Source organism: Aspergillus japonicus (genome assembly GCF_003184785.1).
Source record: "Aspergillus japonicus CBS 114.51 unplaced genomic scaffold BO86scaffold_67, whole genome shotgun sequence".
In the NCBI taxonomy this organism is placed as follows: Eukaryota; Fungi; Ascomycota; class Eurotiomycetes; order Eurotiales; family Aspergillaceae; genus Aspergillus; species Aspergillus japonicus.
Genome location: NW_020291704.1, coordinates 156514 through 173863, shown reverse-complemented (window position 1 = coordinate 173863; position 17350 = coordinate 156514). Strand labels below are relative to the sequence as shown.

The 17350-nt window shown below is 52.2% G+C and overlaps 7 protein-coding genes and 1 non-coding gene across 8 annotated transcripts; 3 read left to right on the top strand and 5 right to left on the bottom strand.

Moving 5' to 3' along the window:
• Positions 1-1633: 1633 nt before the first annotated feature.
• BO86DRAFT_403361 (uncharacterized protein) lies at positions 1634-2096 on the top strand (the record flags this gene model as incomplete). Its single annotated transcript, XM_025673930.1, has 2 exons — positions 1634-1836; positions 1889-2096. 2 exons carry the CDS (start codon positions 1634-1636, stop codon positions 2094-2096), a joined length of 411 nt encoding a protein of 136 aa, XP_025523727.1.
• A 553-nt stretch (positions 2097-2649) lies between these two features.
• Positions 2650-4110, bottom strand: BO86DRAFT_322262 (flavin-containing monooxygenase; the record flags this gene model as incomplete). The annotated part of the gene is made up of 1 exon (XM_025668380.1): positions 2650-4110. The coding sequence occupies one exon, from the start codon at positions 4108-4110 to the stop codon at positions 2650-2652; it is 1461 nt and encodes a 486-aa protein (XP_025523726.1).
• A 375-nt stretch (positions 4111-4485) lies between these two features.
• Positions 4486-5714, top strand: BO86DRAFT_422085 (lipase/thioesterase family protein; the record flags this gene model as incomplete). The annotated part of the gene is made up of 3 exons (XM_025675319.1): positions 4486-4673; positions 4736-4884; positions 4936-5714. The coding sequence occupies 3 exons, from the start codon at positions 4486-4488 to the stop codon at positions 5712-5714; spliced, it is 1116 nt and encodes a 371-aa protein (XP_025523725.1).
• Positions 5715-6013: 299 nt separating this feature from the next.
• Positions 6014-6086, bottom strand: BO86DRAFT_t268. Its single transcript has one exon. It is a non-coding gene; the product is annotated as a tRNA-Thr (tRNA).
• A 375-nt stretch (positions 6087-6461) lies between these two features.
• Positions 6462-10429, bottom strand: BO86DRAFT_369927 (pectin lyase-like protein; the record flags this gene model as incomplete). The annotated part of the gene is made up of 9 exons (XM_025670262.1): positions 6462-7284; positions 7405-7863; positions 7949-8253; positions 8296-8388; positions 8909-9274; positions 9327-9572; positions 9619-9792; positions 9846-10013; positions 10079-10429. The coding sequence occupies 9 exons, from the start codon at positions 10427-10429 to the stop codon at positions 6462-6464; spliced, it is 2985 nt and encodes a 994-aa protein (XP_025523724.1).
• Positions 10430-11461: 1032 nt separating this feature from the next.
• On the bottom strand, positions 11462-12122 carry BO86DRAFT_403356 (uncharacterized protein; the record flags this gene model as incomplete). The annotated part of the gene is made up of 3 exons (XM_025673929.1): positions 11462-11661; positions 11743-12035; positions 12100-12122. The coding sequence occupies 3 exons, from the start codon at positions 12120-12122 to the stop codon at positions 11462-11464; spliced, it is 516 nt and encodes a 171-aa protein (XP_025523723.1).
• Positions 12123-13042: 920 nt separating this feature from the next.
• Positions 13043-14953, top strand: BO86DRAFT_369922 (wax synthase family protein). Its single transcript, XM_025670261.1, has 2 exons — positions 13043-14337; positions 14437-14953. The coding sequence occupies exons 1-2, from the start codon at positions 13503-13505 to the stop codon at positions 14880-14882; spliced, it is 1281 nt and encodes a 426-aa protein (XP_025523722.1). The 5' UTR covers positions 13043-13502; the 3' UTR covers positions 14883-14953.
• A 127-nt stretch (positions 14954-15080) lies between these two features.
• Positions 15081-17109, bottom strand: BO86DRAFT_205126 (F-box protein). The gene is made up of 2 exons (XM_025666776.1): positions 16851-17109; positions 15081-16775 (listed from the first exon to the last, which is right to left on the bottom strand). The coding sequence occupies exon 2, from the start codon at positions 16662-16664 to the stop codon at positions 15279-15281; it is 1386 nt and encodes a 461-aa protein (XP_025523721.1). The 5' UTR covers positions 16665-16775; positions 16851-17109; the 3' UTR covers positions 15081-15278.
• Positions 17110-17350: the final 241 nt, after the last annotated feature.

Below are 17350 nucleotides of genomic sequence, written 5' to 3'. Positions count from 1 at the left end.
GCAGTAAATAATAGCTTTAAGGCCTTCAGGATGAGCTGCGCACAGAGCAAGTGTATAAACGGATGGCCTCTTCGAATGTTCGGATCAACTTCACAGATTGATCGATTGTTGACTATCTGCCTCTTAAACGAGAAGTCCGAAGACAGCATCGATCAAGTCGTCTTGTCCTACAGTAGTAGGCATGATTAGGAAAAGACTTGTGGCTTGAGTCGCATTTCGGGGTGGCCGTTGGGCTTGTGAGACGGACCCAGGGGAATAGAGACGACTCAAAAAAGAGAATACTGGCTGGCTGGCTGAATGCTAATGCATGTCCGGGATTCATCCTAGACGGTCTAGGATAGACGAGGACCGCGACCCTCAGCTCTCCGGGATGCGCTGAATCTGGTACCTTATTACTGCATTTGTTGAGGGGAATGGTAAGTTTCTCCAAGGCGAGATGTGAAAATAATTGGGATATAACAAGCGAGATTTAGCAGGGGTTTATTTCCCCTAAAGACTTGCAAAGGGTGGCATATATGGAATGAGCAAAGCCGTACGAAGTGTTGGAGAGTTTGTAGTTGTGAGAGAGGTCCCTGGAGGGCGGGGGGTGCCGAAATGGACTCAACTCTGACACTCCTTTCCACCAGCCCGGGCCGCCTTCAGTCCCTGCCTATTTTTACACGAGACCACGAACACCACCATTACCGTTTCTAGACGCCAACACCAACACTACCTTTTCCCCAGCCAGCCATCACTGAGTCTAACCCAAGAAACGAATCAGTCGATACTAATCAATTGAAAGTGTCATAAGACCTCATAGGTTATGTGTCCTTGCGAAAGATCCGTGCCTGAAACAGTCCATCGTGTCGACCAGAATACTCGCAGCGATACGAGCGCAACACCTGAGTCGCAACATATTTCGAAAGGAAAAAGAAGGCAAAAGAAGGCAAAAGAGGGGCTAAGGGCCGGAACAAGAGAGCTGAGGGGAAACACAAGAGCCTTCGCCAATCATGATCGACGCGGGATCGGGGTTCATGGCCAGACCACTTCATAGCAGCATCGGGCTCGCTTCTGCTGTGCTGAATCCATCATCGCACAGGTGGAGCACTTCGCGCATGACAGCAGCACCATACTGAATCGTTCCAGTCCCTTGCTCGCTAAGTCTGGACTATGCGACCAACGCGCTATTGATAACTGCCATTGCTTGGATGTGCGATGCGACTATCTACCCGTGACACCCCATCGTTGTCTGCCGCGTGCGCCAACGATAACATGGGTTGGTCCTCCCCGAATCCAGTACGGTAACCGATCATGGTCGCATATACTCATTCCAGGACCTGATCTTCGAGAACATAGCTCAGAATCTAACTCAGAAGTTACGCGCATGCTCGTCCAGTGCGCATCGAACTACTTCCTTCCTACTTCCTCAATTGTCATCTTCAGCTATATCTCTATCCAATATCTTTTCTTTATGACTCGCTGGTGCGAAGTACCCTGTTCGATCGACGAGCGAGATATTGTCGCCGGTACAAAGGGCCGGACCTGACCAATCCCGACGTGCGCGGCCAGCGCTCACCTGTTTTCTGTCGCACGGCGTAATGGCCCGGTACGCCGCGTCCTTTGTAGCTGACAGACTTAATTTAGCTACCATCCAATGTCGCAAATCCGACCCGATCCTATCCGCGCCAATCACGGCGGCTGTTCTCCGGTTTGCGACTGTACACGCTTTGCGCGCACTGGTCTAGACAACGATACCCTGGGTCTGGATGGCTTTGCGAGGGATCCGCTGGAGAAAGTCGCGCTGAATAACCTATCCCAAGAAGTGGTGCTGTTCACCGATCTACATCTATCCTTTTTGTCAGTATTTACTGGTTGAACGATGAAGTTATCCACTTTGATCCAATGAAAGTGGCGCCACTTGGGTTCAATGCTCGCTAGAGATTGTCGCAGGAAGTTGCCTCTTCGTCATGTTCGCCGATAACATCGCCGCGACGCGCGCACCCGGGCGCCTGCGAATCTGGTCCGCGGTCGGCGCCGTTCAGATTCCCGCACCCGCTTTCTTTATCTACGGCCACTTTCCAGACCACAAAGTAATACCTTGGCATCGAACGTTCTGAAGGTTTACACAAGGGACCTCCGATTCCAGAGGGGTTCTGCATCTATTTAAGCATGTGGGATGCATGATGCCGGACGGGCGAGGTGGGTCGTCCATCTCTTTTTTGAGACTGAAGGGAGTTTAATGGGCAATCAGTTCAGGATGTTTCTGGGACAAGATATTTAGCTGTGACCACATCTGCAAACAATCTTTGCACACTCGGAGAAAATTCAGAGATGACATCATAAACGGGAGATTGATGGTTTGGGAGAGAACCATCCTGAGATACGGTTGACTCTGCTGGCAATCAGCTCAATTAGCGAACCTGAAGTGTGGCTATACATCACAAAATTCCTTACCTAGAAGGCTTCTCAAGCCGCCCGTCGTCGTTGTCACTTCGAATTGTTTGGCGGAGCAATCCCCTTTCACAAGTTCAGCCCCTCCACGCGACCGTCGTTTTGAAACCTGCATTGGTCGCATGTTGCAGCAAAACATGTTTGAAATTATCATCTATGATACAAATGTCATCAAAACAAAGACTGAACATTTACATACAGCAATCAAGCCAGCCTGTTTCATTGCGCCTTCTTAGCCTCTCCGATGAATTCCAGTCCCTCCAGACTCCCAAACTTGGCGAACCACAGGTCCTGCAAATAATTGTCCCGCGGCACCCACGGCCCCTGATCTGCAGTCTTGGGCAGATTCTCCGCCGCACGCACCACATACGTCGAATTAAGGTTCATCAGCGGCTTTTGCTGCAAATTCTGGGCTTCTTCAGGGCGCAACCGCGGCACAGCGGCAGCCCGTCCACAGGCGTCCAGTTCGCGCAGGAAGCGACACAGGAAGCGGGCAGTCGCATCAGCGCCGAGTGTCCATGAAGCGTTGGTATAGCCTAGAACGAAAGCAGCATTGGGGATATCTTGCATCATGATACCACGCCAGAGGAACTTCTGCGACAGGTGCTGTGGAATACCGTCTACTGTGAGGGAGGCTCCGCCCGCTACCTGAAGACGCAGTCCCGTTGCAGTGACAATAATGTCAGCATCAAGGGTTTTTCCCGAGTCCAGCTGAATTCCTGTTGCCGTAACGGTCTTGATGGTGTCTGTCCGAACGTCGGCCACACCGTGATGCAACGCTTTGAAGAAGTCCCCGTCGGGGCAGACGCACAACCTCTGGTCCCAGGGATTATAACGCGGCACAAAATGCGGTGCCAGAGACACCGCCTTTGGTAGCTGTTGACTGACTTGCAAACGCAGGATGGCACGCGCCACTGTTGGACAAGCCTGGCAGAAAAGGAAAAAGAACCGCGCGGTGAAAAGCCAGAGGATGCGTTGCAGTTGGCGAAACCAGGCTGCCGGCAGGATGTACCTCAGTGGTGAGCGTTGACGATTGGGTAAGGACATAATGTAAGTTGGACTGCGTTGTAACATAGTCACTCGCGCCGCCTTTTCGGCCATCTTGGGAAGCAATGTGATAGCCGTTGCGCCGCTACCAATGATGACTACGCGCTTGTCGCTGTAGTCCAGGTCCTCAGGCCAGAATTGCGGGTGAATTATCTGGCCATTGAATTGGGTCAAGTTGGGAATGTCCGCCTGCAGAGGCTGCTGGTAATCGTAGTAGCCAGTGCCAAAGATGATGAAGCGCGCCGACATCGACTGGGAGCGACCTGCATGCTCGACAGCCAACGACCAGCGTTTCTCTGAAGAGGACCAGTCGGCGCCCAGCAGACGATGCTGATATCGGATGCGCTGGTCAATACCCTTGCTGGCGGCGGCCCGGTGAAGGTACTCGATGATGGATGAGCCCTCAGCGATCGGGTTGTCCTGGTCCCAAGGGTACCAGGCAAAGCCAAAGGTAAAGAGATCCGAATCGGAGCGGATACCAGGATACTTGAAGAGATCCCAGGTGCCTCCGAGCTGGTCGCGTGCCTCGAGAATGGCATAGCGATAGTGAGGAAACTGCGACTGCAGGCGATAGGCGGCGTTGATGCCTGATATGCCTGCACCGATGATGAGGACATCTAACTGTTCTTCCATGATGATGTGGTGGGATGTGTAGGTGGTATGCGAAAAGAACGACATTGAGGCGGCTGACGAGACAGGATTATATCGATTCCGAATCGACTCACATGGCCTCGGTCAAAGGATGTGTTCCTGGTGTTTGTCCGAGGTTGAAGCCAAAATGCGGCCAATTTTGGGTTTTTTGGCTCAACCCCGAAATCTCAACTTCAGGGCGGTTGGTTCATCCTTGCCCAAAATGGCAACAGTTGCGATCCCACTCACATGTCGACTCCATTTCGGTCCCTCTTTCCTGCAACTCGGGCATTTCTTGATAATCTTTCTCCTATCACATTTAATCCTCATGTTGCACACATTGTCCTGCACATGCTACCTTGGTGTGACCTAGCCACAATGACAGCGCTGTCTTTGTTCGAGAAACTCGACTGCTTGCCTGCCCTTGCGGCGCTTATGGGTACTGTCCTCTGGGCTTTGTTGACCAGTCCCTGGCGAACCCATCATTATCCGTCAACTCTGCTGTTACACGTGGGCTATGCAGCCATGCGCAAAGCGACATCACGCTTCTCAGTGGCCCAGCTGCAGTATGCTTCTGTGTTCTTTATATGGATGGGAGGACTAGCTTGGCTGACAGCGAGCGGCTTAGATATCTGCTTCCTACCACAGATACCATTTATAAGCGCTTCATGCGCCGCCATCGTCTGCCCTGGAAGACTGTTGATCTTGGCGAAGGTGCCCTAGGCCACTGGCTGGGGGACTATGAGCATGCTGAGCATGTCTTGATCTGGTATCACGGTGGGTGTTCCTCGTCTCACTACGTCAAATCAGGCCCTCATTGCGGTTTAGGAGGTGGTTTCGCCCTTCCTGCCAACGACGGTTACTTTCATTTCTTCACTCAACTGCTCGCGGATACCCAATCTAGACCGAAACCCAAGTCACTTGCGATCTTTACCCTCACCTATACCCTCGCTCCCCAAGCGACCTACCCCACCCAGATCCGTCAAGCCCTTGCAGCACTGCGATACATCCTCCAGGAAACCCACCATTCCCCGTCGCAGATCCTCCTCGGCGGTGATTCCGCCGGCGGGAATCTCGTCGGGGCGGTCCTCGCGCACATAGCCCATCCCCATCCAGATCTTCCGCCTCTCTCTTTGTCCGACGGGCCCGACCGCCAAATCCGCGGCGCCATCATGATCGCGCCCTGGACGAGTCTCGACCAGACCATCCTGCCCGAGGAAATTGCTGCCTCGATTGAATTGGACGAGTCACAGATCGACTTCCGGGGAGACATCATCACCCCTGCCGTAGGAGGGCCGTGGGCTAGGGCGTACATGGGTACTGGCAAACATGACTACTACACTGATCTCTCGACGGCGCCCACCGACTGGCTGACGTCTTTCCCTGTGACGAAGGCATTGGTCTGTGCTGGGGGGAAGGAGATCTTGCTGCCTTTCATTACTGCATTCGCCAAGAAATTGCAAGAAGGGCTTGGACCGGATAAGGTGGAGTTGTGCGTGGGGGAGGGTGAAGGTCATGTGGCGCCGATCTATAATCTGGCGCTGGGCGAGTGGGGGGAGACGGTCCAGGGCAGAAGGGTAAAGGGGTGGTTGGGAGATTTGCTGTAACTGTACGATAATGTGGCTGCAGCAAGGGTGTTGTCCCTCAATTGACATAGTCATTTTTAGATACCATAATATATCAATTATATCCCTCGGTCATTGCGGGATCTCGGATCTCAGGAAAGCCTGTCGTAGTGATGATGCGGGGTCGGATGGAAGCATCACGCACTGATCATGTAATCTCATGACCGCCTTTCAACACGCGATCGATCATATTCCCAGGCAAGAAGATACCCTTGTAAATGAGTAGTTCGAATGTTAATTGGGAAACATTGGCAAAAAAAGGGGGATGCAAAAAGAAGATTTGCTCACACTCGGACTCGAACCGAGGATCTCAGCATTACTAGTGCTGCGCTTTACCATCTAAGCCATGCGAGCTGATTGGATGACAGGACATCTGTTATTGCGTACAGACAGCATTTTACAAAAAGCCGAAACTGTGGAGAGGATATATTCTGTGCCTCCACTGCAAACAACACTACCCATACTTGCTAGGAGAGTGATCTAACCCCAATAGAGTAAGTGTTGGATTAGATAATTACTGCAAGATGTTTCTACATTCAATGTACTATTCATACGATTAGAGAATCAATTGAGACATCAATATACATATATCATCAAGTCTAGACTTCAACTCAACTTTTGTATAATAGTGACCACGACAAAAGGTCCACCAAGGCTTGTACGACATTTTTCTTTGCTAAACCAGAGATATTAGTCAAGCTTTCATTGCCAACTACCTAAGTATATAAATTACTTATGTTTATGCGAGTACCCGTGGTGCGCAGCATGACCCCCATGCATAAACTCGCTGATCTTCCTTTTCTTCTTCCCCTCCTCGGTCTTTCCCTCGACCTCGTCATTTCTATCGTCTTCATCGTCTTCATCCCCCTCATCAACAGCAGGCCAGTCTTCCCACCCGTCCTCCCAGATCCCTGCCATCACCTCCTGCTTCTCGCCCTTCTCCATCTTGCGATCTTTCATCACCTCCTCCCACCGCTTCATCTCTTTAGCGTTCAACAGACACTCATCCAGCAGGCCCGTCACACCGTCCACATCCACCCCTTCCCCGATGAACACGATTTCCTGCCGCCGATCGCCCCACTCGCCCTGGAAGTCCTCCTCGATGGACTTGCGCACGTCCCCGTCCTCGGGCCACGCCTCGCCCGGGACCTCGGCGAACCACGGGCCCCCGCAGTTCAACGTCAGCATGGCGCCGGCCTGGCTCCATTCGCCGAACTGGTAGGGTCGAGTGGCGAGCCAGAAGAAGCCCTTGGAACGGAGGAGGGGTTGGAGGAGGGGGTGTGCGCGTTTGTTGGCCAGAATTTCTTGGGGGCTGGGCTGAGCTGGGTCTTCTTCGTCCTCTTCCTCCTCTTCTTCAGAATCGGAGTGCATTTCCGTGTCGGACTCGGCGGCAGCGTCTTCCTCCTCCTCCTCCTCCTCCACTTCTTCATCATCAGCACCAGCATCATCAGCTGCATTCTGTAGGATGATGAACTTGTCATGAAGCAGATTGTATAATCTGCGCGGATGGAAAGGCCGTCGCGCAGTGTAGACGAAGTTGTTGATTCCATACCTGTTTCCCACGGGGGAGCAACGATTGATCAGCATTTCATCCGGGGATCTTTTCTCCGAATCATACTGGGAAGGAACAACGCGTAGAACGGTGAGGTGCCAGGGGACGATCAAAACTTACTCCAAAGTCTCCGGCGTAGGCGCCCACCTCTCCTCCCCATTCGCCATCTTCAGCTTGCTCATCTCGTGCAGACTGCGCAACCACCCGGCCCCGGACGCGGCCTTGAGGAAGTCGAACCGGCCCGTGCCCAGGATCTCCTTGACGTCGACGCGGGAATAGCTCGTCTGCAGGACCTTCGCCGCGGGGTTCAGCGTCGTCACGAGCCGCAGGATCCGGTCGCGGTCGTGCGGCCGCGCCGCCAGCATGTCCATCTTGTTGATGAGGATGACGTCCGCGAACTCGATCTGGTCGACCATCAGGTCGGAGATGGTGCGTTCGTCCTCGGGGATGATCGTGTCCGCTCCGTAGCGGTCGGACAGGAAGTCGGTCGTGTCGAGGTTCGAGAGGAGGTTGAAGGCGTCGATGACTGTTACTGTCGTGTCGAGGGTGGAGAGTTGGTGGAGGCCGCCGAGGGTGTTGCTTTTGGCGAGTGTTAGTGAAGTGTGCTTGAGAGGGGGGCATAAAGAGGTAGATGATGAGGGTAGCAGGGGGTGGGTGGCAGTACATCTGATCCAAAATCTTCTTGCCTTCTTCGTCTAATACACCTCCTTCGGCTTCGGCTTGGACCATCGCCGCGCTGAACTCGGCTGTGAATGTCTCGGCAACTTGCATGGGCTCGCTAATGCCCGTGCTTTCGATCACCACGTACTCGACTTCTTTCTGGGTAGTCAGACGAGCGAGCTCGGAGAGAAGATCGCCCCGGAGCGTGCAGCAGATGCAGCCATTTTGGAGCTGGATCAGGGACTCTTTGGTGTGGGAGACGGTGTGGTGTTTGATGAGTGTGGCGTCGATGTTGAGGCTGGATCGGATCTCTCGTTAGCAGAGCCCTGAAATGAGCGTATCCGGGGAAACTTGCCTGCTCATGTCATTGACGATGACAGCAATGCGAAGGCCATGGTCAGGCGACTGGAGGATATGCTCGAGGAGAGTGGTCTTTCCACTGCCCTGTCCCTGAGTTAGTATCTAGAGCTCGACCAGGATTTTATGCTGAATGCTGAACGACGGACCAGGAACCCAGAGAGGAGAGTCACAGGAAGTGGCTTCCGGCCCTCCTTCTCTAGAGAGATATTGGTATTCTTGGTTTCTCGTTTAGATGAGGCATCGGCCTTGATCTCACCCGCCTTGTAGGAGAGTGTCTCCCGTCCGGAGTCGATGACCATTTTCTTTCGGCTGCGCAAAGGCTCGTCACTAGAGAAAGAGTTGGCACGTCGCACCAGAACTCGATCATGTATGTCTACTGTACACTTCTATACTTATAGATGCAAGCTACCAAGGTGCTCTCATGATCGCAATTTATCATCATTGTTCTGATTGGTAATGGTTGCTCCCAAGGTCCTTGCTTGCAAGGTCCCGTTGCGTATACCTACAAGGTACTCGACATGCCAGGAATGAAATCAGTTGTGCTTGATAGGTCACACTAGCAATGATACTATCGCTTGGTCGAGGTTGAGTTGGTTTCATCCACACAATCCACCCCAATGCCCCCCGTGATGCCGGAGCAGATAATCTCCGCCGGGCTGCCCGCCGGACTCGTCAGCGAGACATCCTGCAGGGTGACATTCGTGCAGACAGCAGCAGGCGAGCACGTTAGATCGGCAACCACTAGACCTTCTTTACCCGAGGAGGTACCCCAGATGTTCTCAAAAAGGATGTTCGTGATATTGACAGCAGACGGGTATTGGGCGCACTCGGTGGCATTGATGTCGAAGTAGCACTGGTCCAACACTACTGGGTTGTCGGTGTTCTGAATCTGGATGTTCTTGTAGGTAATGTTGTTGATGCGACCGTATCCCACATCCGGTCCAGCCCAGGCCTTGAGTCGAGCGCCGTTCTGTGGTTGTTTGTTAGCCTCGATCAACAGGACAATGCCGAGTTGCACCTACCTGGCCGTTCAGCAGCGTCACGTTCTCGATCCAGGCGTTTTCAATGATGTCCAGTTCTCCTTGATATTGTCCAATACTGCCCATACTCACACCATGCGTATTGTTGCACCACAGGTTCTGGACAAAGATGTTGGTGGTGTTGGGTTTGGGCGAGAAGCAATCATCACCAATATCGACGCGGGTGTTGGTGACCGTCAGGCCATCGACGTTGTACGAATCAAATCCGTCGGTGTTTTTCGGAAGAGCCTATGCTGTTAGCCAGATTTCAGGAGCTTAACGCGCTTTGACATACCGAAGCGTTGGTCGAATAAGCATGGATATACACATCATCAAAGGAGATGTCCTTGGTGTTGACGAAAAAGTTGGTCCAGCACGGCGAGTTCAACTGTGTGATACCCTCCACAGATATACGTGTCGCGTTGTCAGTCAGGAACAGAATCGGCCGGTAGAAGGTGTTGGAGGAGTCCTGCCTTATCAGCCCTGACCATTGAGCATACGCGAGAGACAAGAAAAACATACCAAGATCTCAAGTCCAGCAAACGCATTGTACCAAGCCTGTCCGTTGCCGTTCAACGTACCACTGCCGAAGATCTTGATATCGTTTCCACCCCAGCGCCAGAATGTGATTGACTTTTGGAAGTCATAGTAGTAGTTGTTGGCTTGCCAGTAGGTGATGTTGTTCGTGAACTACAAACATCTGGGTCAGTTATTTTCGCCTCCTCAAAGTTTCTCCTGGGCATTTGACAAGATACCTTCAGTTCACCCTCCAGCTGCACTTCAATATTGTCCAAGAATGTCAGATCCAACTTCTTTCCAATCACATACTTCTTGCCTTTCTCGAGCAGGAGGCGTCCGCCGTGGTTGGCCTGCTTGATTCCCCAGAGGAAATCACTCGAGATATCGTCGTAATCGTTCTTGGATGGACGGATTGTCACAGTCTTGCGGTTCGGGTATTTGGAAGAATGCGCTCCCACACTTCTCAAGCCAGCTGCATCAGAGATTGGAATGATCTTGGCTCCATTGGGGGTTCCGCCCACGGCAGCCGCATTCACGGCAACAGGCACAGCGCTCAGTAGAAGCGCAGCAATTGAAACGAGCTTCATGGTTGACTTGTCACTTGCAATTGAGCTTTTACTATCCAAACTTATCTTGAGCGACCGTCCCAGACTGGTTATTTATGCCTGTCCTTGACATCAGGGTCTATGTTTACCCGCTTGCATCACCCCCAGAATCCCCGCTGGGGTAAGAATTCTGGGGAAATCTTTCCGGGGCAGAGCTCGATTTCTCCACCTGTAGGATTAACCCTGAAGAGGAGAGATGATTGATGTCATGGCTAGGCATCTTGGCTCTTTTTTGACAGCTCTGTACCAAGATTTGGGCATGGGCTGGCTCTGGGGTAATTTCCCCGGATCGTTGCTCGGTCTTGGAGGATCTTCCACCAATGGATGGAACGGTTGTTGACTGAGCCTGCAGGTCGGGATGTGAGTTTGTGTCAATCTAATGGAAACGGTTCAGGCTAATATGCAGACTTGGCTCGTTGAGCTAGACTCGTCCGCACGGGTTGATACTGCGGTGAGAGGCTGGTCAATTACGAGAAGGAGATTGTAGCCAAGGTGGACATTGGGGCAGAAGTATATTAACTCAATGCCAACAAGTCCATCCCTTCCCCCGCAAAAGCAATGTGGTAATGGATTATCGAAGGAGGAGTTATATCCGGGGTTCGTCCCCGATATCGCTCTCTTGCAAGTTTCCGCTCATGCCTAGAGCACTTCGCGATGGATTTCGGAGCACAAAAAACCATGCACTCGCTTAGTGACTGATTATGACTGAGAGATGGTCGTTACCAGAAATCAAACAGCAGACACGCAAGACTCGACTACCTCTACCTCTACCATCAAAACTGTCCCCCCTGAAAGATCGTCGCGACCCTCATTTCCCCAACCCCTCAACCTCGGCAACCCCGCAGATCTGGCGTCCCCAACCTCCCCAACTTCCATCGGAAACATGAACCCACATCACGAGTATCTTTCATCTGCTAATAGTATCCAGATAGTCAACACGGCCAAGTTTTGAAACCATCCACCCGCAAAGCTTTCCCAAAAGAGCTTGTTCTGCTCAAGAAGAGGGAAGAAAAATCACAGCCTCTTCCCGGCTAACATCAACGCTGTCAGGCAACCCACGTTGCCCAACCACCACAGCAGCGACGGCACAAAGTTCAGTTGGTCCGATTCAATCGCCACGGCTGAAATTGCATATGCCACCCGCAGCAGCGAAACCCACAGCCCAATCCAGTTGATGATCTCGGTCGGGACACCTGCGTGAAGGGCGAGAAGGACTGCTCAGCCCAATCCGGGATTCCAGAGATTAGCATTTCTCGCTTTGCTTCCAGGATGTTTTGGTAGAGATGAACGCGTACCGCCCGCGATAAACAGCGGGAATCCCTCGATGACACTCTCATAGACAGCCTCCCGCCGTTTAAGTCGGTTCAGTTGTCCTCGGGTGATCTTGCCGGCTTGCACGGCTGCTTCGCCGTATTTGAGCAGATTCTCGCGGGGAGCATTGTTGGGGTCTTGCCCGAGTCGTCGTATGGCTGCTCGGGGGTTGAGAATGCCGTGGGCGAGGAACCAGTTGCCGATTATATAACTTGCTGCATAGTTGGGCGTGGGTGAGGAGGCAGTCGTGCGGAGGCCGAGCGTGGCCAGGAGAGATCTGCTGGGTCGTGAGTATCGTACAGAGATAACAGCATTTGCAACAAGACTGAGACACGGCTCACGCAGTGGCTGGATGGTCGGACATCTTGTCTTATCGCTATGTCGATTGTATAAATTGCCAAAGAATCAAGGGATTCTGGTTGCTGAGCTGATGGTATATATGGGGATGACATCCCGCGAGGCGCTGAGGCTGAGCCTATGATCTACATGGGCTGTACACCTGCATGACATCTTGACTGATGGCCGTGTACAGTAGAACTGGCGTGTGCGAACTGTACTCGTATGCAACCAACAGGTGGCGTGAAGTGATGCGGTTCTATTGGCCTCAATCTTAAAGAGCTCTTCTGAATCGCTGTAGAACGGCTTAGGTTCTAGCATATATCCAACACCAATGAAGGAGATATAAGTAAGCAGATTTCGAAGGTTAGACCCTTGTATTGCTGACTACGGCTCATGATTCGCAGGCTTTTCGTTATAGCATTTCTACGCTGGTGCCCCATGACGTCATTGTCGGCTCAGATGATTGCTGACTGCGTTCAGGTAGCAAGGGTTGGAAAGATCATCTCGTAAGAACTTTGACACTTCGTCACCACTTCTCATCTACAGATGAAATGGCGACCTCTTTGTATGATTGAATCAAGCGCCAGGCAGTATAGTAACTAGGTAGTAAGTTACTCGTGGTTAACATCAATCAGCGCTTGGCTTGTCCCGGCAAGCGCGCTTATCAGATCCACCTTTGAAATCTCCTGTCAAACGTCGGACAAGATGCCGTCTTAGCTTGTGGAACCAGGATGCCCATGTACATTTGTATCTAGATTAAGCGGGTTGTATTTGAGTACTTATACTTTGAGAAATGCACTTTACCCAGAGCCACCACCAATGTCATGAAGAGCAAGCTGCGTCAAACCGACCAGCCCGCATCATCCGTAAGCATGCGATAACCCGGTTTCCGGGGTTGACCGACCGCCACATCGGCACATCTAGCCGTGAACTTTTTATGTATGGGTACCATGGGGTCGATCCCCACGTTCACAGCCAATTTGTAGAAAGAACTTGAAAGGGTCCCAGTGAGAACCACCGTCCCCATGACCATGACCATGACCCCGTTCTCTTACGCCAGTCGGGTCACTGTAGAATCCGACCAGCGTCTAAAGTCCGAGACAAGGCTGCGTGCGATTATTAATAACGAAGCGGAGCATCGCGGATCCTCAGCCGCACTCCCCATGCGTTGCGGCCAGACTGATAAAATATTCACTAACGCTAGCGGTTGCGTTGCATTGCGCTGCCACGGCGATGTGATGTGATGTGCACTAGTCTAATAAGCTTATACACCGTGTTTCTACTTTTCCTTTATGTTGTTGGTAGCTAGACTATCTCTTCAGCAACACGTACCTTGTTAAGTTACCTTGTGACCATAGCTTTGCTGGAAGAGATCCCGATCCCACCCCTGTACAGTACAGTCAAGATGTTCACACTACCATTGCTGGTGGTTACCCTGTTCCTGCAGGTCAAATTCCCAGTGATACCCGGGTTAAAGGCTGCCCTCTACGGGGCTCTGGTTCTGAGTGCGCTGCATGCCATCTTTGTGCCCCTGAAGGGCCACGGAGACTTTGTGACATACACCAATGCCTTCCTGAGCGTGTCGTTCATCATCCGCGCCGTGGAGCTGCTGGTCCTGCAGGAGCTCGACGACCTGCAGCATCTGGAAAAGGTCTCGCATGTGTCCTCGTCCATTCTGTACTCCTGGGAGCCGCTGCCGAGAGCCCTGGGCTTCCGGCGGTTCCTCCGCGTCTGCGATCTGATCGCTAACCCGCGCGCCATTGGCTGGAATCACGGCTCCACCAAGTATCTGCCGCCGCTGCGGCCGGTTGAGGGCGAGGCCGGCGGCGATCACTGTGCGCCGGAGCATCGAAACATGGTGGTCGTGGCTGTCGGAGACCGCAGCAGCTTCCTCCGCGCGCATCTCGGCACCGCTGTCCTCGCGTATCTGACCATGGACACCTACCAGGCCGCGTTCATGCGCAACTACCCTCTGCTTTGCGACAGCGTCGACCGCTTCCTGAACGGCGTGCTGGGCTGGCAGGTCTCCCCCGCGACCAGCGAGATGGTGGTGCGGAGGTATCTGCTTTCTCCCGGCTGTTGGATCGCCGCGTATGCCTTCGTCGATGGCATCCATTCTGCCGCGGGTGTCTTTTCCGTGGGCTTGGTCAGGCTCTTCACGTCCAAGCATGCGGGAGAGCCTTGGATGTATCCCCCGGTTTTTGGGTCCGTCCGGCATCTGCTCGCGTTCAATTTGCGTGGTATGATCCCACTTCTTCTTTACCCAATTGCTTCGACTGTCCCGCCCTTTGATTTGAATAGATGGCTGACTAGAGATCGATTCGTTGTCTTCAATTTAGATATCTGGGGCAAAATGTGGCATGACCTGTGCCGCAATCCCTTTTTGGCGCTTTCCCGCGCGGCCATCATTCCGGTGAAATCGATCCCAGTAGGCCTGCAGCGCTTCCTGGTGATCTCATGCACGTTCTTTGTGTCCGGTGTGGTGCACGTGGCCGGAACGTATGCGGTCTCCCAGGACGTCTTTGCAGTCAGCATGATGATGACCTTCTTCTGCATCTTGCCGTTCTGCATCACCGCGCAACATCTCCTCTCCGATCGATTTCTCCCGTTGTTACTCCCTCGGAGTGCGTTCTCCCGATTGGCGATCTGGCTGGTTAATATGGCCTTCGTCATGGGATGGGCCCACATCACCAGTCCGTGGTTCCTCGATCATAGCAAACTGCCCGAGGCTATCGGATCGGTGCCGCTGCCGGTCAGTGTGTGGAAGTTGGCGGCCGATGTTTAGAACCCTACTACCTCAGGAAGCCACACAGGATAAGATTTTTGCAGTTGACTTGCACGCGCAGCAGACGCTCCTCGATATTTGAGGACCGGTGTTAGATCAATAAAGATATTGCATCCCCACTATGGAGTTTTGTATCTAGCCTCATTGTCTATTCTGTTTGTTGTTAATACCACAGCCGTCCAACATGGCCTTCCCACATAGAACCCGTACATTTCACCTACTGGAGGACACACTCTGAAGCATTCTCGTTGAACGGAACAGCTTATCTTGAAACATTGTGGGATAGACATTCATAAATAAATGTCCAGCATGGTATCAATCATACTAAACAGAGATACTCGGTCCACTTGAATCCCTTTCGACACTCGTCTCTTGGATTCGCCATCGGTGGGTAGTTCACAATTCGCCGTTTTGATACATCTCCCACCCATCGCACTCGACCTCGAATTCAAATGGGACATCATCGACAATGAAACTCAAAGCCGCGCACCCAACTCTATAGTGCTCTCGAAACCAATCATCATAGTCAAGATCGCTGGAGGAGTACGCGCCAGGAATACCGAGCAAGCCGCTCGCAGGCGGAAATTTGGGCCTTAGAGAAACTTGCCGTAGACATGCAAAGTCGAATTTGCAATATTCGACTAAGCCGGCCATCATCTCATAGACTGGATAGTCGCAAGCGATAACTGTGACAGTCTCAATATTCGATGGCAGATTGCCAAAATCATGTAGTATGCCTTGCTCCACCTCCAAGTGCTTGAGGTTCTCGAATGCCCGGAAACTTCCGTACTGCGGGCAACGATGCCAGTTTGGGATACCTATGGGGTTGGCCACATCCAGGTCGACGCGCAGCGACTTGATATTCTGCCGTTGAGGCTCCAGACAGGGAAGTAGCGCCCGGGCTGGGAACTGACAGACCTGCCTCCGGGCATCCCAGGGTACCGTTGATTCGTATATGAGGACCTCGAGATGATCGCACGCTCGCATGATATTTGTTAGTCGTGTTGCATCCAATGAAGCTCTGATGAGATGTAGCTCGGAAAATTTGAAAGAACCAGGTGGAAGCTCAAAGTTTGGACACCCAGAGCCATTGCCATCGCAGAATGTTAACGAGAATTCCTTCAAGCTAGGCAAGCACATCAAGTCGACCACTTCCGGCATAGTCGGATGTCGCATTTTGTACTTATCCTTCAGGTGAAGAGACTTTAAACTAGACAGGTATGGAGGTTTACCATCGGGCCCGGGTAGGTAAAGTGGCCTCAAGCAGCTTAGACCTTCGCGGCCGCTCACGATATCTATATTCTCAAGATTCGGGGCTAGAGCAACGATGATCACAATCAGCGGATTTATTCTTGCACCGTTGATGGCAGTCACATAGTCGAGCTTGCAGGGAATCTGCATCTGGTGGATGATGCCGTTCAACACTCCGATGGTTTCGTTCCTAGCTGCTGCTGGCCATTGGCCGGACGAGTCTGAAGGGCTGTGATTCGCATTGACGCAGAGGTGAAGTAATCGTTCACCCAGGTCAGGTCGCAAGGCGAGGGTCCTAGCGAAGGCGAGAAGGGGACCAATGCGGCTCGCTCGCTTCACATATACCTCTTTGTCATAATCGAAGACATACTTGTACAACACATTGAAAAGCAAAGGTTGTGTAATATCCCGCAGTCGTCTCGATGTTAAGCAGAGATTCAGTAGTGTTCTCACTCCACGGGGACCACGGATGCAAGAAAGGATGTCCAACACAATCTCAGTGGGTAGCGTTTCGAGTTGAGCCATGGTCATAAGTTACTCGGTGACGAGACCTTAGCTAATGAGATTTGACTGCGCTGAAGGAGAGTCAGAATCTACCAGGTCCATCGCATAGATGCAAGCATCTCGAGCAGGCGCGTGCCTCTGGTGAAAAGATTTGTTAATCCCAATTGCGGACACCAGCTTTTCGCCATACGAGAGTCCTCTGAAGATACTCACCTCTCAATTAAAGATAGAGACTCCCAGCTTCATTCTTTGGTGAGGGTATATGCGCCTAAGCGGCTTTTTGGCCAGTTCGGATGGTCCCGAGACAACAGCTGCCTGTCAGGACTCTAACCTAGATCTCTCTAATAGGAAAACTACCCCAGCAGTTATAGTCAAGGGGGAAATTGGCTGTGATTGAGCTGTAGAAAGTTGATTCGTGGGATGATCATGAATGCATGCAATGTGAACCACGACTCATGCAAATTGAGCCTTTTTATCATCGGTGCTCGTCTTGGGGGGCGCCTCACAACTCCTTCCATCTTGGGAGGAGGATAAATAGCACATCGTGACGTCACATGCAAACCGACCAAACAGCCCGCGGTCCGCTTCTTCTCTTCCAATCAGCAACATCTTTTCCCGACCTCAACAAACACAATCAATGCCAAAAGGCAAACAATTGTCAGGCTTTGATCAATTTACAGGGTATCAGTCCTGTTTGACCCCTCGCCTCTCGC

Bases quoted from the DNA above. Each gene is read 5' to 3' on its own strand.
- BO86DRAFT_369922 (XM_025670261.1), top strand. From the start codon at position 13,503: ATGTTCACACTACCATTGCTGGTGGTTACCCTGTTCCTGCAGGTCAAA. The intron at 14,338-14,436 runs GTATGATCCCAC...TCTTCAATTTAG, and splicing joins GCTCGCGTTCAATTTGCGTG to ATATCTGGGGCAAAATGTGG.
- BO86DRAFT_205126 (XM_025666776.1), bottom strand. From the start codon at position 16,664: ATGACCATGGCTCAACTCGAAACGCTACCCACTGAGATTGTGTTGGAC.